At 32.6% G+C, this 24,715-nt stretch overlaps 1 protein-coding gene across 2 annotated transcripts in view; it reads left to right on the top strand.

The window, feature by feature from the left end:
* The window catches only part of LOC120347715 (uncharacterized), a 29,017-nt gene extending 14,465 nt beyond the window's left edge, over positions 1-14,552 (top strand). Inside the window, exons 1-4 of one of the 2 annotated variants that reach the window (XM_039417785.2) lie at positions 3,583-4,553; positions 10,304-10,526; positions 10,972-11,038; positions 13,222-14,552. In XM_039417785.2, coding sequence (XP_039273719.2) covers positions 3,638-4,553; positions 10,304-10,526; positions 10,972-11,038; positions 13,222-13,734 — 1,719 coding nt within the window. In that variant the 5' untranslated portion in view covers positions 3,583-3,637 and the 3' untranslated portion in view covers positions 13,735-14,552. Of the gene's footprint in view, positions 1-3,582; positions 4,554-10,303; positions 10,527-10,971; positions 11,039-13,221 lie in introns of those variants that run through there. The other variant, XM_039417786.2, reaches the window with a different exon arrangement.
* Positions 14,553-24,715: the final 10,163 nt, after the last annotated feature.

The following is a 24,715-nucleotide window of genomic DNA, read 5'->3' as shown; positions in this document are numbered from 1 at the left end:
GCTCAGAAGTTTTCCCACGAACGCACAGCTATCAGAGGATTGTATATCGACGTATATGATCGAAATCATTGTTTAAAATGAACAACTTGTATATCCTACGTCTAATACACAATCAATTAATTTAACTAACGTTCAAATAGTCTGGCAAACTTTTATTAATTGTATAGAAACGGGTATATCATTCCGTCAATAACCATTTAGTGATTCGCGCGTTTGAATACACATCGTTTTATCATTATACAATAGCCAGCTGGTAGACTGTCGATCGAGTTTTAATTACCAAGTTTCGCCACCAGAGGGAGACAGCGTGTTAGGTGATGTATTTTTTTTTACCATATGACGTCAAAGAATGTCGTATAACTCGCCGTTTTAATTCTTTAACGAGAGTAAAAGAGAGAGAAGAGTTTAATTCGGGGCTTCGATGTTTTCATTATGGCGTTAGCTCAAATAGACTAGAGTAAAATTGCTTGACATACGCGAGGCTTAAGAGATACAAACATAGCTTCCGATGAGCATAAAACGGAATCTGTATATCAGTTTAGGCTTAGGTTAAAAGGCAGTTCCGATTAAATTGGACTCGCATATGAGCCAGGGATTTTAACTTGAGTTCTAGATTCTTTTAAACGTAAATTGCGGTCGCGCTATGTACAATGAGTGTCGTTGGCGCATAGTCATCGGTATGGAGAACGATGCTACTACTATGAATCCGTTAGTGTGTACTTAGTGTTCGCTTCCTAGCCAGTTTGCTATTCATGTCCGTTAGTACGGACTTGCTTACGACTGTACTGAATAAGGTAGCTGTAATAGGGCTAGGGTTTTATGGGGAGTCATAGCAAAACATGTATTTACTTGTTTTCTTTTTTTAATGATTCGAACTTTAAATTAGGCTTAGATATTTAGCGTAGAAGTAGTAGGCCGCCTAGGCAAATTAGGATAAGTTATAAATTTTAGTATTTCAGCTTACATCTGAGACGGGGTCGACATATTTACCTACCTTTGTTGTAATTTACCGTAATATTTAAAAAAAAAACAGACATTGTACATTGCTCAAAAATTGTGTTTGTGTGTTTTTAAAAAAGATATACAATTGCTGATTAACGCATATTAGACTATTAGAGCAAATTTCCATAGGCCAATACGCGTTCATGGTACCTTCAGTTAAAATGGATGACTGTAGCCCATGGGGACCGAAGCTGAACTTACACCGAATCAAAGCATACATTGTTTGTATGTAATATTATACTATAACATTCTTATGTAAAAATTGTAAAAAAATCGTTTTGTCGCAGATTAATGTTCTTATTATTATATAAAAAGAATAAAATCTATGGAATAATGTGCAAAGTATTTAAAGAGATTTGGACTACTAGGTCGCAAGCTTGCATGCTCCAAGTCTGCATTCGTTGTATTTTTTGCGATTCTAAATTACATATTACTACAAAATGTTTTCTTAACTGATACTTGAAAAGGTAAACATCTGTTCAAAATTTTAGTGAAAAACAATATGTTTATTGAACCAATGTTGATTCGATTGCACAATAAAAATCTTGTAGCAACGGCAAGTACCGCATAAATTGCTTGTACAATTTTCCAAATCTTGTTTGGAAAAACCCTACGGTTGATTTGCAAACGAAACAAAACAAACCACGCTTTGTGGAATTGTTTGAATCCCAGCTCTTTGTCAAAAAGTTCCCTGAACTAAAATCTCATTCATCAATAAAGGTTAATTTTTTGAAAAAAAAAACGATTTATTATTTGATATTTTGTACGAATATACATAGATCCAATGAGCAAAAAGCTATTCAATATTATAATGTTCAGTAGAATTCAGTAAAATCGTATCATACCTGATTGAGAAAAACTCTTCAAAAAGTTTATTCAAGCAAACTGGTCGCCTACTTCTTGGACAATTCAATTATGACTATAAAAAAATTTTATAGTAAAATAATTATCGCAATTTAAACCATATTATTGAAACGACAAACGACCCTCAATATCATTTTTCGCATTTTTTTATTTTATAATAGTTTCAGAAAAAAAAACAGAAAAAAAATATTTTAAATATAAAACATTAGAAAACTCAAATTTTTCTCTTTCATAACTTCGCCACTGCTTTTGTGTTTTGTACATTCGAATATTTCAATATAATGTATCTAAAATTAGAATTTAAACTATTTTCCGGGTAGAACTGCGAATCTATTGAGCAAACGACCGATCAGAAATGCATAGATATATGAACTGCATTTTCTGTTTCCAACCGTTCTAATCAAGGAATAAATAAACACTTTATTAATAGCTATTCTATGTCGATTCTATCAAATTAAATTAAGTATCCGCACCCATAATGCTTCAAAGCCAAAGTTTTGATTGCAAGGACGTTTTAGATTAAGTTTGATTAAAGGGGATTATGTGAAGATCTTACCGGATTACGCAATAGTTATAAGATATTGCGCAATAAACAGATAATTAACAACACTGTTATTGTTTATTTTTGGAAAACAACATTTTTAATTGTCAATTTATTATTTCTTGTTCTATGAACGAAGAATAGGTGTTTTGAAAAGAACATTGTGTCGAAATAATAAATACATACCTAATCTCTATTGAATTTCATTGATTAAATTTGCGTTTGATTATTTTTACTCGCCCTCCGACGTTTTCGTTCCAATATAATAAATAAACAAAATATAAGAGAAAGGAAAAAAGGTTTATAATCTCCAAATGCATAACGTTATGAAAGATGCATTCAGTGTCAAAACGGACCTTGCTGCAGCTAGCAATGCTTTTTGGTTATTCCAAGTTTAGAAAGGAAGATGTATAAGATATTACTTTGTATTATAGCTTTTGAATTTTCGTAATATGTTTCATTTTAAAGTTAGGCTATTATAATACCATCAGCTATGACGGTGCAACACTGTAGCATATATAGAAATGTTATAGTTGCAAACAACCTACTCTTTTATAGCTGTTAGTTCGTTCGTTCATTGCTGTTCACAAGTTTCGATGCGTTTTTAATATTTAGATTTTTTAATTCTATACTTTGTACTCTTTAATAACTGTGTAGCAGTAGAGCAGATATGCATACAATTTGACGTCTTTCAATAAGAAAGGTATTGTTGCAATAAAAGTACAATTCTATAGTTGCAAGATAGCTTTGTTCATCATTTTTCATTGACTTTTGTAAATCTTTTAACATAATACTTTCAATTTTTCCAATCTTGAAAACTGATAGAAAGTATTTTTGCTAATTACAAAAACAGCTTGTTGGTGATTTTGAGATATTCATTACATATAAATAATAAGGTAGATATTTGCAATACCCAATTAGAAAAGGTACGAACTTACTTGCTGTTTCTGGTTTGTTTAGAGGTTAGTTTTTAATAGTTAGATTGAAAATCAGACAAACCACACAAAAACTGTAACATGTTGTATTACATGTTATTTACATTTTAATAAACTATAAATTGTTCATAATTTTCAATAGCAGTTCAGTAATTCGTAGCATGTTTACAGCATATGTGTGGAATATTGAAAAACCGTGAAACTGTTTAAAATTATACCATTGTACAATAATTTTTCAGAACATTTTAGTAATTCATAGTAATTATATTCTGTAATTTTGAAATTAGTCTTTGACATGGACTATAGGTCTGATAGTTTCTTTTCGCCAGCTGCGGCCGCCGCCGCGGTTGCGGCTCACCAGCACTATCACCATTATTCAACGCCTACGCAAGCTGCAATTGCAGGATCTACATACGGCTATCATTCACAATATCCACCTACCCACCCATACTACGGGAACAGCTATATGAGCGGGCTTGGTTCTAATAGCACAAGCGCGGACGTCGGTGGGCTATTTGGAGGATCGCCGTCCACATCGCCCGGGTCAAACGCCACCAACCCGACAAATTCACCTCTATCTAATGCTCTTTCTGCTCTTCCTGGTTCACCACCGATATCTGCTTCATTACCTACGTCCCCAAATACGCCATCAATGGCGTCACTTTCACTAGCAGCTCGATATGGAAATGGTAGATCATTTGCTGGAGCGTCTTGCAAAGAGAACTATGCTTATCAAAATAAAGGAATCTCTCATCCGTCGTTTTACAGCGGAAGCGGTCTTGCTTCTTTAGTCGCACAAGCCGCAAACTTTCCTTCAACTGAAAACGAGAACACAAGTTCATCATGTAACGGTGGCAAGGCATTGAATAGCTTTCATACGAGTCGTCAAAACTTCGCTGAAACGAGTCCACAAAGCAGTTGCCGACGTTCTGAAAATGATCGACGACAGTCGACCGAACAAACCAATCAAAAAGTACACTGTGCACGCACACACGAAGGCACAAATTCCCCAAAATCAGGCAATAAACTTCATCAAAAAAGCACAACAAGTCCGCTGGATACAGAAAAATATTTTGAATCGTGTTTTGAATCAAGCAACGCTGAAAATAACAACAAAATTCAGTCCGATTCTAGAAAAGAAACAACCGATTCTCGCATGGATTCATCCCCGCAGAGTTGCGCTGATTCGCCCGATACCCAACATTCAAAAGGTAAGATGCAGTGATATGGAAGTTGTACACCAAGTATTGATATAAGATAGGCTACTTTTCGATTTAACATGTTTGTTTTTATTACCATAAAGTCGGTATAGGTCAGTCTAAAGCCTACAAAATCGATGTAATGGAAAAGGCAAAAATAGATGTTTTCTCATTGGAAATGGAAATTATTTTTTTTAATCTACAATATTTTATTCTTATAAAAACTCTAATGAGATATTCAAACTTTTGCCATTTTACCTCGATAGTAGAAAATAAATACTACAAAATATAAATTGTATCAGAATTTTTGGTGATAATAATAACCAGGTAATAATTTGATAATACATCAGGTAATATTTCAATATTTCATTTAAAGGATTGAGCAATTTTGTGCATTGGGTTTGTTTCAACCCGGTGTGGCGAAATGATAGTTTGCTTGCAATAATTAAAAAATTATGTTAGTTAGTGCGTAGATATTTTGTGAGATAATAACTGTTACCGGCTTTTGTGAACGACGATTAGTTTTTTTGTCCGGCGTAATGTAAAAAGTATATCATATGTTAGATATAAATGATATTTGTAGCATCTGAAAATTAGAACAAAACAGTGTTGTAGAATATTTATCAATTGTAATAACTTAGTTTAAATAAGTACTTGAACGTTAAGTACTTTTAAAGTAGATTCCATTGCTGCTGATATTGCTAACTCAAATTTATAATTTCGGGCACTGGTAATAAAATAAAATAGATGTAAATGCAGGAAACTAGTGAAACAAATATTACAAATAAGAAATGTGTATAAAACTACTTATTCTTAGCAATTTCTGATAATGATGAGTTCAAATATCTTTTTAAATAGGATTGTTTTGATACCTAATAAGATGATAAAAATAGTACCATAAAATACTACAAGCCAGCAAAAGATAGAACAATTTTTTGATATTTATAAATAAATATCCAAGATAAAATGCAAGAGCACGAAAACAAAATGGCGCCCTTCACACTCTTCACGAAAGGGAGCAGAATCAATATTTAATTTTACAACGTGTGGTACCAGTCGAACGACGAGGCGAGAAATTCTGATGCCGACTGTAGTCACGCATACAGTACTTAACCGAAAATATTTTTGCCAGTAATTGATCACATATGACCCGAGAGTCTAATTGCCTTTTTACAATGGCCCGTGCTTGATTGGAATACATAAGTAATGTTAAATGTCTCAATGATTGTCACGATATAAATGCTAACTTGAATGAGTCGTTGGTGGTCGTATTCTAAGCATATATATTTGTATTTTATATTTATTTTCAATGAGAGTAAAGCACACAGACGATGCTTTACATATGTTTGAATTTAGAATCAGTGAGACAATTTCGTGCCCCAGAATTGAACAAAAAATAAATAGAAATAAACGAGCGTCTAATAAGTGCTTTTTGTTTAAATCGCACCCTTGAAATATCAACAGCAAAGTATTCTAATTTGAATCGTTCAAATTTTTTTTTTCAACATTGATTATAAACTATTTATATGTGATTCAAAAAAGAAAATTTGATAGTAATTCGTCAACCCAAAAAAATACTATCATAATATTCGATAAGGTCGTTCATTAAATCCCTTTTCGCATGAATATTTCGTTTAATATGTGTTGTATTATTACATTGCCTCGATTCTTTTGATATTGTGTCAAATTGCATTCGAGAGAAACCGGACACTATAGATTACCAGCAGATGACCTGATTTGTATTCTGATTATGACGACATAAACATGATGTCTTTGTCGGGCAATCCATTGTTTTATAACAATTCGATAATAACCGTGTAACAATCGGTGACAATTGGATTTGCATAATCGTCTATTCTCTTTATCGGTTTCGCTGTAAGTTTGAAAACGACGCCATTGATAATAACCTGAGTCTGATTGTATATCCTCATATAACACAAAAATAGTTTTCAAAGGTATTGTAATAAATTATATATTCGACAAATAACATGGCTGACAACAGCACGCCCTGTTGCAAACTAAAACTTTAGTAAGTGACGAATTTGTCGCTTTGAACATTACATCACTGCACTAATGGCAAGGGCTTAACGTGGTCGATCCCATTTGCAGCCAACTTTCGATTTTTGTATCTATTTTTACAAAAGTAATAAAAAGTTTCTTCATTTGTCTGAAGATTACGCAATCGGTAGTTGTTAGTTAAACTAGTTTTTCTTTTCATGAAATTATTATTTGAACCCAAATTACGAACTAGCAACCTCAACTAAATGAACTGATATAGAAGACGCCGTATGAGGTATGCATGCCGCTAAATTAAGTTTTATACATGTTTCCCCCTAAAAACTTCGTGAACTGATCATCTATTTTTTACAAAAAAATTCTGATGCATTATTTGTTTGTTTGAAGGTGAACAAAATTACATTTTTTGAAAATTATTTATAACTTAATATCATATTCTGGTTATTATGGCCATCCTGTAAACTCCGGCAAACTCTATCCGGACACAAAGTTTTATTCAAAACTAATTTACATTTCTTTGTGACCAAACAAATTTACATTTGTTCAAATCGTGGCTATTTTTTCCGCCACGGATTAATTCAGTGTTCTCATCGTTAATGGATGCCAAGAGCATTCGATCTCGGATAAAAAGATTTTTCCATTTGCACCAAAGGATCAAACGAAAAGAAAGAGAGATCGTTTACATATATAGATTTTTGTAATGCATTTGTAGCTCGTTAATGGAACGAGACCAAGTTGTGACAAAATACGGAAAATTTAATAAATTTAAAAGGAGATTTTTAGTTCCCGATTTGGTTTAGGTTCTAGTATTTGTCGAGCTGGCAATGTGTGTGTAATATGCCAAGTTTGAATATCACCAGTACTTGATGTGTAAGCTTTTAATAACGCGTCTTCCCTCACACTTAAATGCAAATTTACCTTTATTAATTTTGTATGTACAAAGTGTACTTTCGGCATGTGAAAAAATAAAGTACTGATTCACCGACTGACTAATAAGCATATAGCATCGATCACCTTTATGGTTATCGACCCTTCATCGTTTCATTTAGCAAAAATATATTTGATACAAACGTTTTTAGCAAGGAAGAACGTGTTCTTAGTTTATAGTACTACACAGAAATATTTTGCTTGATGCTCTTGCTTACATTTTTTTTTACTTACTTTTGCTCTTACTTACAAAATTAAAAAAATCTGATTATGGGAGGTATCGCATGTATTTCTCAGTAATTATCAATATCACTATATGCCAAAAGGCGACATCGTTCACCTTGCATTGTGAAGGCCATTAAAATGGTGAATGGTATAATATATACTCCTAAATATTATTGCAGGTAATTATTACCATCAGTCATTTAAAACGTTAATTAATTAGTAAGAAAATGCTCATTTCACAAGTATTACGTGATGATCTAGAATCTTTTACTATTGCGTGACCCGGGCATGTCTTTCAGGGATGTTATGAAGTTAATACAGTCATTAGTTTGGTAATCTGTGACGCAAATCCAAAGGCTTAAACACTCTTCATTAGATTTTACACGAACCTCCGGGATGGGGGATCAATCCCTGAATATATCAATGTTTTAGTTATTTTTTGTAGAAGTATCCTGAGCTTTCTCAAATTTAATCCTCCCTGGATTAGAGAAAAATACGTTAAAATTTTAACTCATTTCCTGTCCATTGATCTGGTTTAGATAAATTCCAAATCGTAAGATTCAAGTGAAAAAATGGAATTAGGAATTGAGTGTTATCCGACTTTGAGATATTTCCAACAAATTCGAATTTAGTACCTTTCTGTTGTCCTCAAAATCACAAGCTTTGAATTGTCTTACGAATTATTAGAGATATTCAAGATTTGACAAGATAGAGTTTTTGCCAGCTTAATATTAGTTAGTCAAGGCTTCAGTTCGGAAAAGAGTTTCATTTATGTGAGTATTTGCAGCCTTGTTTTTATTCATAAATACGTTTTTTAAAATGAAGTTCACTATGTAATTTCTTTGAATATTTTGCAATAAATGCAAATTCCTAAACTTAACTTTTTTACAACCTAATTGGGTATGTTTAGCTTATATTAAAATAAACTCTTGGGTAGAATTCAATAATGACTTTTAATCGCACGTTAGATCATTGGCTTATTCTACTCCGAATATTGCGCTCAGTGTAATACTGTAACGCCATATCTTTAAGCTTTGACTATTCTAAAACCTAAGATGGGTAAAAAAAAGTTCGGTAAAAAAAATTAAAATCAAAGTATGGCGTGTCCATGGACTCTCAAATTTTTTAAAAATTGCAAAGGTAATTTATCGCTACCATATAATGTTTTGGCCCTCACAGATTTATTGAATAGAGTAAAAATACCTAAACAATTACTGTTATAAAACAATAAACCTGGTTAAAATATATTGAGAACTGACTTCATAACAAAATTGGATTTGTAAAGGGACTTTATAGACACCTTACTATATTCTAGTCATAGGATAGCTTATTATGAATGTACAATAATTAGTGCTTTGTTTTTTTATGGAGAAACTCCTTAGTTTAGTCATTCTCGTAAAATTTTGCTAATTGATGAACTAATCAAGACAATGCGTCTTATGAGTAACTAGCAATGGTACGCCATTTTGAGAAAATAGAGATCGGAAACAGCAAACTTTGACATAGTTTAAAAAAACTTACAATTATTTTTAAAATACAAATATTTTATTTTAATGTGCTTACATGTTTCCTAATTTACATTTAACATTGAAATGCTACTTCTAAAATTTTCACACGGAGGTAGACTATCTTTGATCTTTCCGTTTAGCGACGCCATTAAATTGACTATGGGATAAATACATATATCCATGAAATTTAGCTTGCATAAGAGGATTATAAGCGTTATATTACGATATGATATCGTTAATGTTGAAATGGGTGTTGCTGATCTTTTTAAAATAGAAGCATTGAAAATTGTTCAACGGAAATAAACTTAGAGCGAGTTTACGCGCACTCAAGAGGCAAATATCAGCTCTGAGCAATGTTACTGGAGAACAATAAATGCCAAGAGGTACCGAACCCATACACAGTTATGGCGATAAATTACGAGCTAATAAATACCGATTTAGGCGAGACGACGAAAACGATCAGTGACGTAGCCAGTAGGGGGTTTGATGGCCATTTTCCGCTTTTAGGCCTACAAGACTCCTGGAATCCGACGATTTTACGGTCGGCCCCGCTAACTGTTACGGTCTAACTCAGCAATTAGAAATTTCGGAACGCAACTCCCCCCCTCTCTTTGAAATTGCTAGCTACGCCCCTAACAGCAAGTATGCATGGTGGAGACGCTCAGCGAATAAGTTGCTTTATTGTAAATCACATATAACCTAATATTATAATACAATGGAAATAATTTATGCAAATCACGTATAAAAAAAAATTGGAATTCTTTCCGCAAGTCTATGTATTCAATTGTCATGAACGTATAAGCAAATTTATATAATAAACATTTCCGTGTGACACTGTATTTTAAATTATGATGAAAACGTTTTAAATTTTTTTCTCAGGAAATTCAACAACTTTGGAAGTAGATATAGTCGATTTAAATTTTGATCTGTTATTTCATCTTTAAATGTGAATGGAATACATTTAATCTGAAATTTATGTTTTAAGTGATTCAATAGATTACTGGATTTTAAAATGTTAATCTTGTTTGACTTTCATCTAAATATCAACTTTCTTGTTAAGTATAAAGTTTCATTTTTGCGTTGCAGACGAAGGTGAAAAAGCACGTAGTGACGTCGGAGATTCGAATATGATCGACGGAAGCAGTAAAGACGACGTCAGTAATGACGTCACAGCCGAAGTAACGGAAGAGAATTCACAAAGTGATGACCAAGATGGAGAGGAGAAAAATAAACGTCGACAAAGAAGACAGAGAACCCATTTTACTTCTCAGCAACTTCAAGAATTAGAAGCGCTGTTTTCACGAAATAGGTGAATATTATAACTTAAGTTCTTTAATACTAGAGTTTATTTATTATGACATTAATATTGGAAATAAACGTGTAAAAGTTACTGATTTTAATCAAAGTAGCTTTAAAAATAGAAAATGAATAAAAGAAAAATATATCAAGATGTAAAAATAGAAAAATAGCTTTCACACTTTTTTAAATTATATTTCTATAATTTTCCTATTTTATTTTTGTAAATGATTTCATTTTATTGAAATTTTATTTCAATTAGAATGATCAAGAGTTTTTATCTTGCTTTCTGCGTCCTATAGTTTGTAGAAAAGTTTTTATTTTCAAAAAAGTAGTTTTGCAGACAAAAAAAATGAATTTAAAATCAATCTTTTTCCGTTTTTTCAAATATATAGTTATTATAAAAATCATTATTTTCTTGTTAGACATAAATTAGAAACATTTTTCTTTTATGCTAGATATCCTGACATGTCAACAAGAGAGGAAATCGCAACTTGGATCAATCTTTCTGAACAAAGAGTCAGAGTAAGTAGATTTCAAATTGTATTTATTTATTTCTCAAATTTGTAATTATTTTAATTTTGACCAACTGAGTCGTCGTATGTTGGGTCAAGATAGTATTTGTAGTTTCGGCAAGTTCGTATAAGATATTCTGAATATCGCATCGTTACTTCATTCTGACACTTGAACATTTTGTTGTTATTCTGAGGCATTGATTATCGGCACTTAAAAGTGGCTAAATTTGTTCATAAAATTATATGCTCGCAGACTTATAGTTAATGTACACGCTATTATGCATAGGAAAAGCGTAAACGAATATCAGCCCATTTGTATATTCGCGCTTGATTTTGATCAAGCTTGGCATCTAAGTTGACACGTTGATCAACACCGTTCTCGCATCTAATCGATTTAAGGATTATCTGTTTTTACTTGCATTTCATCAAATAAATAAAAGCTTTTTGAAAATTGCGACGTACTATATATGTAGCGCATAAAGATTTGACAATTTTTTTTTTCAATTTTCAATAGCAATTCAAGTTCTATGTAAATATCTTTTCGTTGAAATATTCCCTGGTTCAAACATTTTATCGTTTTTATTCTTGCTATAGTATTGTAATACATAATGCATACAGCCCAACTAATGCATACGATTTAGGAAATATGTTGGTTACGCGTGTTTCTCCCAATTTCTCTAAAAATCCCAAACCCAACCGTTTTTGTTTATTACATTTGTTTGCTGTTTACACAAAAAGTGTTCTGGAAATTGTCTTGTAAACTTTTGACATCGCTCAAATTAATTGCGTCGAAGATTGATAAAGTAGTTTATTGTATAAACATAGTGCCCGAACAACTCGTTCGGAATTCTTGAGATTTTAAACTATCCCTGTATCATATAATGCCCACAGATATCGACCGTTTTTCAATCGAGGATTTACGTAAACGAACATTTATAACCGAAGGTAAATCATCCTTTTTCCGACGTCTCCGCGACTTAAAATCAGAAGTAGTTTGTAAATATTAGGTTTTATTGGTCTCAACAAAGGTGCAATACACATTTACATCTCATAAATATTACCAAACGGTTATGTAACTTATGCAATAAACGTACGTAGTCGCGATTGTGAATTATATTCAAAAGTTGTGTTTTTAAAATGACGAAGTTCTTCAGAACGCTTCAAATGGATTTTACGTTTTAGTAGTTTTGAAAATCGACCGAACGTGAAATTGTATAAACGCTCATATTAAATTAAATTAAAAAAAAGTTGGATATGTTTTATGTTATCTTATTGCTTCAGTTTTTAATTAAACATGAAAAAATAATTTTTTTTATATATATTTTGCAAAATTACACGTTGAAAAAAAAATTGAAGTTTTGCTGGCGTGTAAAATATATACATACCACTATTGTAAACCCTGTAACAATTGGGCGCGTGCTTTTTCAATTGGCAATTTATTGTTTTACTTTTTGATAAAACAGAAAAAAAATGTTATTTTTTTTATATATGGACAACATAAACCCGATCAAATTATACTAAACGAAACTTAAATTAAAATACCCTCTCTGAATCTATAGCGTGTAACATTGGTAAAACTCCGTAACATTTGGGCGCGTGCAATATCGGAAATTGCAATTAGCGCGTTCAATACATTGAGCAAGTAAGACATTGTAAATTAATTTAATGGCAATTGTGTGATTGCACGTGTCGCTTGCTCTGATGAGACGTCGCTGATGGGTTAAATTAATTAGGCAATACACATTTGTGTCGCATATCTAGAGCCAACGAATAACCTTGGTTGAACTTAATGAAAGATATACAATTTATGCATTAGGAACTAATAGGAAATGAATGATAGCTTTACCAACGTTTCGGATGCTTAAATGGCTGACTCATTATTATCAATTGTGCATGTTTTATCAAACAGTATTTTTTTTTTATATACATTTACATATAAATATTTTGTCGAATATGACGTCATTAATGACATCACAATAGCTGGTATAATTTAATCTTGAATTGAGTCATCAGCGTGCATTTGGCTGAAGTGCCTTAAAAGCAGTGCGGCTAATTTGAATTACTTCAAAATGCCATTGCAATATATTGGTTTTTGTTGAAAACTATATGATACTAATGTGTGTCTTGAATCCGTAATAAAAACAACGTTATTAAAACCAAGCCTGTATTTTAAACGCCATTTTCTTTTTTCAGGTCTGGTTCAAAAACCGCAGAGCAAAATGGAGAAAACGTGAACGCAACCAAATGACAGACTACAAAAATTTTCACTTCAATGGAATCAACGGCATACTTCCTTATGATGATGGATTATACGGCTACTCCCCTTCCCCATATTGGTCAAAAATGTCCCCACTTGGAGCAAAACCGTACCACGCAGCCGCTTGGGGATTCAACTCAGCATTAAATTCTATCACAACCCAGCCGTTAAATTTTAGCCAGAATTCGTCCGCAGTATCTTCGGCATTGCCTAACATGAACAACGGACTTGGAAGCATGGGAGGTGTAGGGAACACTAATCCTACTCATTATACCGGTGCTGCTAACCCGTACAATATGTATCGCGGTACTTCGACCGATCCGTGTAACTCCAGTCTCACATCTCTGAGACTCAAAGCCAAGCAACATTCTGATTATATCGGATATTCGTCCGTTCTTGACCCAGCAACATTCTCTGCCTGCCAGTACGCCCCTCACAAAAACATATAAAGATTTGAAAATGAGTGAAATCAATTTGCATTTTTGTGCCTCTGTGGAAGCTTTGACATAAAGAGCACGAATAAAAATATAAATTGATTTTGCGATGTTTAAAATTAGCTGACAGCAGGCTACCAAGGGTTTGCCACATACAAAGATTCTGCCCAAATTCCGAATATGACTGTTCAGAAAAAAATTGAAGTTGATATGATGGACATGGCATCGATGGACATGGCAACGTGTCGTTGAAATGTGGCTCCCACCAAACGCCATGAGCCACAATCCATATGAGGCTTAAAATCGGATTCCATCCGGAATAAATGTTAAAACTAATACGAGCTATATTGTCGTGAATTATATATGAATGAAGCATAATGTATAAGTGTTGTAGAAAGACATGACAATGACATTCGCAGACGACGCGTTCAAGTGTACACAATTTCTAGATACAATGGTTGTTATAGCAACCGTTACCATGACAATGCACTTCTAGTTTGCAGTGGAATTTGAACAAATATTTACCACGATTGTTAACGAACAAAATATAGGAACACTTTATATTATGCGCGTGGTATCAAATTTTTGTTTTCTCTCAAACGCTACGTTTCATTGTGTTAAATGCAGTTGTTATTATATTGCTTTGCACGTGATATATGCTTTTACTTGTTGGAACTATATTATCGACCTACCATGTGTGAACATAGTCTGCCACAGGGGCGCTTGAAAATATGTTATAATACAGATCAGTACCCAAATCTATTTTGACAAATATTTTAAGTTGGAACATTGAATTTTCTTAATTATTAGTTGCAGAATTGCCTAAATGTCGTGCTCTAAAATAGGACACATGCAAAATTGTTTTTGAGAACACAAAATTGAAAAAATTAAATTAGGAGGGAAACTCAGTATTATAGTTTAATACCCCTCAATCGAAAATGAAAACAAATTATCAAAGAATTTCATATTAGAATTGAACCTGATCCTGAACTCTTTTTTAATTTCATTTTGATATGTTTGGCAATTTAAATATCAATAATAAATAATAAAAAATTTAACTGATTATGATAATTGATTAGGTATCAATGCAAGTTTATATACGGTCGGTTGATTGAAAAATCCAACAAGTCAACATGCGCTACCTCTTTTGCTTTTCCGATTATTTTTATTTTTTTCTTCATTTTATTTTTATTTTATCTTTATAAGAAGCAGCATTAGGATTTGATCATGTTTTTTTCTTTGTTCTAATTTCATAGCTCAGAAATCACCTGATTTATATATACTCAATTAAAGGATATTAAACATTAGAGAAGGAATAAGCAATAAAGAATATATGAAAAGTACGGGTGTAAAAAATTGTGTTTGCTACGTGGCAGCGGAAAGATTTTGGCCCTTTTCAGTAGTAGATCCTTCCTGGCAATGGCCGTTTGTGTAGAGTAGAGTGTAGAGTATCAGGAATGCAACATCGTAGCAGCCCCTGTAATACAAACAATTTGTATTCATTCTAACTCAAACACTTCCTTTGCTAAGAATAGGGTTTTACTTGATTTGCCATTTCTTTATAAATCGGTACAATTTCAAAATCTCAAACCTCTATTGCTGAATTTCAACTATGTCATCCTTGATCAATGAAATATCAATAATGATTTTGCATTCTACCTTTATTAAAGCGACAATTTAAACTTTTTATTTTTATTTTATTGTTCGTTTTATTTGCTTGTCTATTGAAATTCAAGCTGTTATCACCTTAAAAAGACGACTCAAAGTGAATTTTGATCAATTTCGATCAATATTTTCTCTATCTGTCAATTTTATGTCTAAAAGTAGTTTTAATCAAATGGAAGTTGATTGGTATTTCTAGATTTTTGCTTCTATAATATCTCACCCTAAAGACCTTAACCTTGAAACTCAAACTCGTCGCATCCTATATAAACTACTGGATGTTCTTGGATGAAAATAAAGGTGTTTGCTACAAACAAACATCTTTAATTGCGATTTAATGAACTTTTATGAGTTATTTTAATAATCTCGACAAATACAGGCAGCATTCGTTTAAATTTCGTATACTACTACTATTGCTTTTAACGATTATTTTGGTACAGTTTTGATGCATGTGGAAGTGTCCGTTTCCCGTTATTTGTTGTCACCCCCCCCCCCCCCATATTCTGTAATAATATTATGTTATTAAATATTGCTGAAGCAAAGTTTCTTTTTAGTAAATTATCGTTGAGTCACACTTGACCCAAACAATTAAAAAAAAAATTAAATGTTTTTATGCTTGGCCAAGTATGATTTAACTATAATTTACTGCATTTGTTGTTAATGTTCGTTAAAGTTATTTAATTTTACTTTTTTTTTCACTTTTTATCTAAATATTAATCAAAACAAGAAATAAAATTATGTCAAAACAAGTTTTCTGCTCAGTTATCAGTTTTTAGAGATATTTCCTATACGATTTCTATCAGTGACTTACAGAAATCTATTGAGTTAACTTTAGAAAAGTAACTCTACATTTACATTGTCACGGGTTCCTGAAACAAGACGAATATTTGGTATTTTAATAATTATAATCGCCCCAAAAGCATCAAACAATTGACATTGCATAAATGCGAAGTTGCTTGTATGAAGCCCGTTTCAAAGCAAAACTGTTTGTGACCCCTATACCAGTGGATCCCAGCGTTTTGTGGCCCGCGGCCCCTTCCTGATGCTTTAAGAACCCTTCTGCTTAATCCAGTATTTATAGTGTTATTTTGATTGTAAGTCCCCTACCATTGCTCTCTGACTCCAATGAGGGCAATGGGTCCGCGGTTGGGAATCACTGCCCTGTACAAAATTCAGTGCTAGTACATACAGATTTAAAAATAACAATAATTTTTGTTGTTCCAACCTGTATATAGATATCCGTTGTGCTTCCCAACTAATAGTTAGCGAGCTGTTTAGGATGGGTCTCGATGTATTTTCAAATTTTACATACATTTTTCGATTAAATAGGAAAATGATGGCATCATCATTACGTAACAATTATGAAACAATGTAATATTTAGAATTATGCGTCGTTATTAGACTTGATCTGGTAATATCCAATATGCAAGATCAAGTTTCGCATCAATGGCAAAAATAGTAAAGGGTAAGTAAATTGAAAAATGGCTGGGAAGCACTGGACTCTACCGTATTGCTTTGCAGAGAATACTCGCCATCTCGTTTCATGGAATACTGTATCAACCAGACATATATCAGACAACTTGTTATTCTTCTTATTTCAACAAACTATTTTTGACAATCTGTTCCAGTCTTTGATTCTACTTTGATAGTCTGGGAGACTATTTGTTTTGGGTTTTGAATAGCCGTCGGTATACTTTAATACTAACTTATCGAATCATAATTTTAATGAAACTCGTAATTCATTGATGGACAGGACACGTGGGCATGGTATAAAATTTAGTAAAATATACTGTATTATAGAATAAGTTAAGATGAGAATTAAGCGAAGAGAGCTTATACATAGTAAGATATAAGCCACTATAATTCAAGAATGTATAGCATTTCTATGTTTGCTTCAACAACCGTTAAATTCACGTAAATGTACAATTTTTAACATGGCAAACTAGAGTTACAAGCTTGTCTAAATTTTGAGTCACAAACTACTGATAAAACTACTTTGAAAATCGCTTAGGAAATGAATAACAAGACAAATAAATAATAAAAATATATTGAAAGCAAATAATCGGTCTAAGCTTTGATTAAGTTTATTTTTCATCTTCAAAGAATTTTACAACATGTACCAATTGTTTGAATATGAATACATAATTTTATAAAAAAAAATTCCTCACAAATACATTTACCTGACTGGAATTATATAATGCAATCTACGACCGAGATCGAATGAAGTAATGACCAGACCAGTTATCATGGATTTTAAGCTGGGTAGTGGAGTTTTATTGAACCCAAATTAATGTAGTGGTCCCATTGGATCTGTGTGCACGTAGGAAAGACTATAAAGTTTACTCACAAATGCATTCTGGAACATACATTCTCACAATACCTGGTTGGTATTGTATAATGCAATCTACGTCCGAGATCAGTTGTTCGAATGAAAGATGCAGCAACGACTGTGTATTTGCTACTAAGAGTAAGCCGAGTAGTTCAGTTTAATTATACCGAAAATTAATGTAGTGTTCCTTTTGGATTTATGTGCATGCAGTGGCGACTAATACAATGGACTTCAACTCAAGATAGCAGATAAGAAGATGAGTATACTTATGTGCAAATAAAGATAGTGATCCCCCTGAATTTGGAAAAATAATTGATTTGCGATGAAATCAAAATGTTGTTTCCCCAAGTGGTATATAGAACACTGTGTATTTGGGTATATATTCACACTTGGAGACGAACAGCTCAGCTTAGTTATGTGCAGACAAATAGAGTGTTCCCATTAAATTCATACTAAGAATTGACGACAGTGGAAATCGAAATGCATGCCCAGCAATGAGTAGGGAACACTATGTTAACGGTACGTCAGGTTTGTCATGGGTTCAAGTAGCAATAGACTAGCCCTGTATAGTTATAGGCAGAATATTATAGTGTTCCCATTGAATTCAGGTTGAAAATTGAACCTGCCATAGAGCAAGGTCTTACATTTTCATAATATTATTGTCTGTTTTAACTAAATAATCTTGCACTGTACAAACAGGTCATTGAATAACAGGTTGGGGTTAAACTCATTCAGTCGTGATTAAGTGTGTGTGCAATTTCGAATGTGTGCAAAAATAACCCTAGACTGAGATTTTTGGATAGCCGTCTCATAAAGTGAGTTGGGTACGCTGAAAAGATTTTGGTTCTTCCAAACCACCGCAGCGCTTGTTTGTAGCCTTGTTTGGAGACTTGAGTCAAAACACTCCATAAAACAATATTTCATCATCTGCGGTAAATTCGTTTAAGTGGCGTATCTACGTAAAAAAACGTAGAATAATGTCACCAACATATTTGAGACGATTCCGAAACCCATGTCCGATTTCGACACATAATTTGAATAAGTGTTCGAATATGGTAAATCTTCGACTTAGATTACACAGCCAAAACACGCCCATAGCGAAATTTAGAAATGTGCCCCCTTAATTAATCGTTGAATGATAATTGTTAACGATTTTTGTTGAAATGAGATGCTTGTACGATATTATTTAAGTAAAACTACGAGTCAATTATTTCCAATTTAAAATTATTTGATTAAAATATTTTGCTAATGAAATTTTCTCCTCTTTTTGCGCTCTTATTCAAACTGCGCCCATGGCTGCCATACCCCAGATAAGCCGCTGTATAGCTTTCTCTTTATATTGGCAAAACTTATTTTGCGTAGCTTTCCAAAAACTCAATAACCATTTATCGAGTAGGCAATTTATATGGCGATTGAAAGGTACTTGTACATATTTTCCCAAACCAATAAAGTAATTAATAAGGTGATAGACAACACTTTGATGTTTGCAATACACAAAGTCGACTGCTTAACTCGGGTGAAAAGTTTATTGAACTTTGGCCAAGCATAACCATTACATAGACATTGGCAGTATCTTCGGTATTAATATAACTCATGGTTATATATCGATATGTTAAAATTAATTGTTTATTATAAGTTCCATGGGAAATTAAATTGTTTGTTATTGCCATACCACATTGAACTCTGATATAATGATTATAACGGGGAGTTTTAAGGGGGATCTGATAGGTGATCTATCCTATAAAGGTTTATATCGTAAATGAAATAAAGATTGGCACAAAATGGAACTACGTAAAATTGCTATGCATTACAAGATTTTTTATTTTTTTTTTATTTCCGACGTCTAACTCTTCCTCCCTTGCTACTGTACCAGTTCAAAATTTTCCACTTTGTACCGATTCCTATCGATTGCAATTTTTTCTCGCTTGTTCGTTAAATGATTCATTAATATAAGAACACAACGATTACCTCAAAAATCCTTTTATCATAAAAATATGACTGGTTGAAAATGCACGAAAACCTTTTTTCAGGTATAAAATTGAAAACCAATTGTTATCATGTTTTGTGAGAACTGGTCAAGGCAGGGCCAAAGTATTTGCACAGAGCACAAGTTGCGATAGTTTAATTAATTGCTGCACGTCAAATCGATATATTAACACACGGCACGCGAATGCTGACAACTTTTATGTGTATTGCGAACGTGAAACAATTAACTCAATAGAAATTTATTGAATTGTGTTTAAACAATACATTATAACGACGTGGTTGATTATCCGCTCTGTTGTATTTATCAACCATTTGAACAAATATACGACTGAAAAATGCTGCATCACACTTGTCTAGATTTTTTTTCATAGCGAAGTTGCAAAGTAAAGTTGACTTATAGGGAAAATAATTGTTGTTTTTGCTGCAGTGACAATAACCTTTGACTGGTGGTTTAAACGATGTTCTTTCAATTTAAATGCATTTTCACAGCTTTGTTTATAGCAAAGTAGAAAAATAGATGAACTTTTAGGGCAAAACATGGAAATTGGCGTTCTTGAAAATTGCCTACGTTGACATTAGGATTTGACTTATGTTTCAAAATGGAATGAAGAGTCGAAAACAAAAGCCGTGATACTAGACCTATTCAATATTTAAATCTTCTTATTACGCTTTTGAGATAAAAAAAAAAGTTGTTTTACCATATGTCCAAAAATATGGAAACTCCGAATGTGGGTGTTATTGGAAATATCATTTGTTCATTCGAAAACGCAAGCAAAGTCATCGAGCCCAAATCCTAAATCTTACAAATGAATGACAGTAAGATGCGATTATAATCCATTGTGACGCCGATAATCATCAGTTCATTGTGTTTTAATTAATTGTTCATATGATTATCCGGTCATAATCCTTTGTATTATGACAATTACAAACGTTAATATGCGTGAAAAGATAAAAATCCTCGGATTATTTTATTTTGTTTTATTGCTATTCGAATTCTGTGTCTTTTATTTAATAATAAAACTGACTCACTGAGTTGTTAGTTTAGTCCAAAGAAAGAATCCAATAAGATATAAATTTTGCAGTATTAGTATATTTTATTTAAAAAAAAAAAAACGCTTCCACCCCTTCAAAATATGAAAAAAAAAATAATGTGACGAAGTTTAGATGGAAAAGACCAAAATTAGGACGACCTTACATTGATTTTTCCACAAAATGGAAAACTCAATAAAATGGAGTTCAAAGTATGAATTTTGATATTTTAATATAAAATATTTAATATTCCAATATCAATGTATATATTTTTTTTTCGAAATTATCAAAAAACCGCGTCTATTAGTCGTGGGAAGACTTGCGATTTCACGCTTACGCATACGTCATAATTGAAAATTTTCAAACACGTTTCGTATAAAAGGATTATCGCTAAGAATTCTATTTGATCTTTGTGTCGTCACAATGTGAACGGTAACGTGAATATTATGATGTAACAATTTAGGATTTAACGGGATTATTTCTCATAATACTCCTTAGCTCCACTAATACCCGGTTTATCTCATAATTTGTCCTTGGCAGTGGCGCCATTGCTTTGATCTTGACTCGCTCTGGGGACAGTAGTAATCAATAGTAAGCATATAAGCTTTAAAATTTGATATTTTTAACTTACTTGTAAAATGCAGTACGATTCACTTATTTTTTTCAAAGTATTTCCATATCTCTCTAAATTAGTCACTAGTTGAGCAACCCCTGACACCCAGAAAACTCTTGAAGGGACTAAGCCTAGTCAATTTAAGTACTCCCGGTTGAGATGGTGGGTATGCGCATTAGATTATCACTCTGTGACGTAAAAATGAATATGGTTGAATACTAACTGGTTATCGTTACCGTTAATTACCGGTTGGTCAATAAATTTACCGTTTATATTCGAGATTACCAGCAATGCAAACATATACGTAAACCAGATACATCGCTCTCGCCCTGTGGTATATGCATTTCAAAAAATTTGTTTGTAGAGTTATGGCCACGTTTTAGTCAATTTGCTAGAATTTATCAAAGTAACAGTGAATAACAAAAATAGCCTTTGCCGATTTATGCAAAACTAATTTGCCTTTTTGATATGTAAATTTGTAAAGTCAGTTGGTAACTCACTGACAATTTCCAATCAACTTGCTGTTTATTTATTACAGTATACTCAGTAAACAGAAATTTATTTTGAACCATTTTTTCCAATACCGAATCGCCTTTTCGCTTTGTCTACATTTCAATGGTATCGGTTATTGTAAAAAAGCATAGGTATCGCAACCCACATCAGCACATGCTATGCAAAATATTATCAAATGACTTTAGTTAATGGAGTTTATACGGGTTATACATGGTATTCTATTCGTATTTCAGGTATGAAACTGTAATTACGTTTTGTGCCCGCGATAAGAGTTCCGCTCTGATTGACCATAACTCTAAACTTGCTTTAACATGGTATCAGAATGATAGTTTAATTTTTCCCGATAAATACAGATCGATGAGGTTAAGAGATTATTTTTGATGATCACTTTGAAATTTACTTAATTTTTTATTTTTCCCAACAGTAATGCTGTGTATTTTATCAACAACATTGACAAACAAACTATCAGTTCCCTTCAAAACGCTTACAACGGACAAGTGCCATACAGAAAAATCTGTTTACTCGTTACGTTTCGAAGTGAGCCTGGCAAAATTAATAATCGACGAAATAGATAAAATTCGGAATGATTTTTCACATTACATGGAATGCATAACATTCTAACAATATCGCTTTGAAAATTGCGCAACAGATATATCTCAAACTAAATAAAGCGGCAACAGACCCAACCAGTCATTCCCGTGAGAATTTGGATTAATTATACAATTATTGAAGTTTATGCATCGCCCTAAGCAATCGTACATATACAGATACTTTATGTATACATTTTTATTACAAAATTGTTTCTTAACTTTGTTTTTGATTTGTTACTTACAATTCAGCAATCAACTAATGAGACGCAGGATACACGATAACACAGACAAAACTTCGACGGGTAAACATCTTTCAAACTAGCCTGCTATATTCGAAAAGCTAAAACAGTGTAACAGGAAAGGTATATTATATACAGCCACATCGTGGACAAACAACCTTTATGTCAATTTTAACAATTTGTTTGTATTGGAAAATTGTCGCGCAACCTTGTTTTGACGTGCCGTGTACAATTCAGCAATCGACATTGAGACGCTCAATGCAGGTCAGCCCTTCAACAGAGTAATAGTTTTTAAACTAGCCTGTTAGTGTAGCCAAATACTTCGTTCTCGTCTGCCAATACTTCGTTACAAATTGTCAACAGAATATGATGTTCCTAAAGAACAGGGAGAAACAAACGAGTATTGTTGACTACCATAAATGTATTGAATAACTTATTTTACTGGATGAATAACAACTTTACTTGCGACAAGCGTTGGCTCAACGGTCGACTCGTTTCCAATATCTGAGCGTCGTACTATCGCGACAAAACAAAATGGCGGAACTTGGTTTGCGGGTACGTCTCTCAATGGCGCGCAATTTGTGGAAAATGTTTTACGCTATCAGGAAGAGTCTTTGCTTAGCAGGTAGTAATCCAACTTAAATCAGAGACTACAATAATTAAACTTAGAAATAAATATAAAGAATTGAATAATTTAGCAAAGTATGATGTTTGCTGTTCACACTTACTGAATTTCAAAATGTCTTTCGTGAGAATAGAAATCACCAGTCATTGAGGCGTGTCAGAAGACTGAATATTTTGTCTGACATTAATAACGCAGGCGTTGAGATAAATGAAGGAAGGGCGACATATTATTTGTCATTATTCCGTGTTTTCAATTAGTATTTTGATAGATAAATATCAAGTGCATCTGTAACTTTTATGTGTTGACGATCTTTGGCCGCATATTAATGCGCGGAAAATTTCAATTTAATATCTTGTTATGTCTGTTATGTGACGTTCAGTAAAGACTGGCAACTGTCAGAATCTGTCAGCATACTTTTGTGTTGGAACGTGAGCAGTTTTGACTTTTAGAAAATGATTTCTCATAGAGAAAACAGGAATAATGATAGACGATCCTGTCAGCGATGCCAGATGACACACTAGCTTTTGTTTAATAAAAACTCATCTGCTTTTTTAACAATATATTTCGTGTTTGTTATGTTTTCTCTTTGACTTTTTATTATTATGCCGTCATTTTCTTGCTGTCAGTAAATGCGTTAGACTATTATCACTGTCATTTTGTTTCTACGTCATAAACTACATTTACCATGGTAATAAGACGTAATGTTTACGTCATGAAATGACTATATGAGATTGGTTTAGAGACCTATAAAATATGAAAAGCAGTCGGAAACAAAATAACGTCCACTAAAAGGTTTATAGAAACGAAAAAGGGATATTGAATCAATGACTCAAAAAGGCACAAATTTTTTAAATAATCTAATAACATCATAACCAAATTACCAATTTACGATAATAATTTATGATATTTTATTTTTCCTATATACTTTTTTATTGAAAAATTAAGAGCGCGTTTTTATTTTAATTTGTATAACACTAAAACTAATGTATATATATTATTGAAACAATTTGAAGCATTTGAAGTTATTAGAAATCAATTAAAACACATTACCAATTTGTCATTTTTTTTTAAATAAAATCCTGCTATGGAGTTCAGAACTCTTTAGAACGGACTAACATGCTATGTAAATTAATGATACATTTACAAAGAAGCATATAATTAATTAATATGTTACAACGCGAAGCATATTTATGTTATTGCTTATTTTATATAGGTCTAGCTCATATTTTACACTGGGTTTTAATTTATAGAATAAAATGTTTCAAATCTTCACATAAGGTTAACATATCACAGGACAAATTTGTGTATTGGGAATCACTTAGTTAAACATAGAGGCACACTGCATCGATATACTCGACCTAGTTTCATAGAGAGAAGTTGTTTGAAGGGAATACTTAGTGCTATTAAATT

This window comes from Styela clava, chromosome 11 (assembly GCF_964204865.1).
Source record: "Styela clava chromosome 11, kaStyClav1.hap1.2, whole genome shotgun sequence".
In the NCBI taxonomy this organism is placed as follows: domain Eukaryota; kingdom Metazoa; phylum Chordata; class Ascidiacea; order Stolidobranchia; family Styelidae; genus Styela; species Styela clava.
Note: the sequence above shows the minus strand (reverse complement) of the source record. Positions and strands in the feature narration are given on the sequence as shown.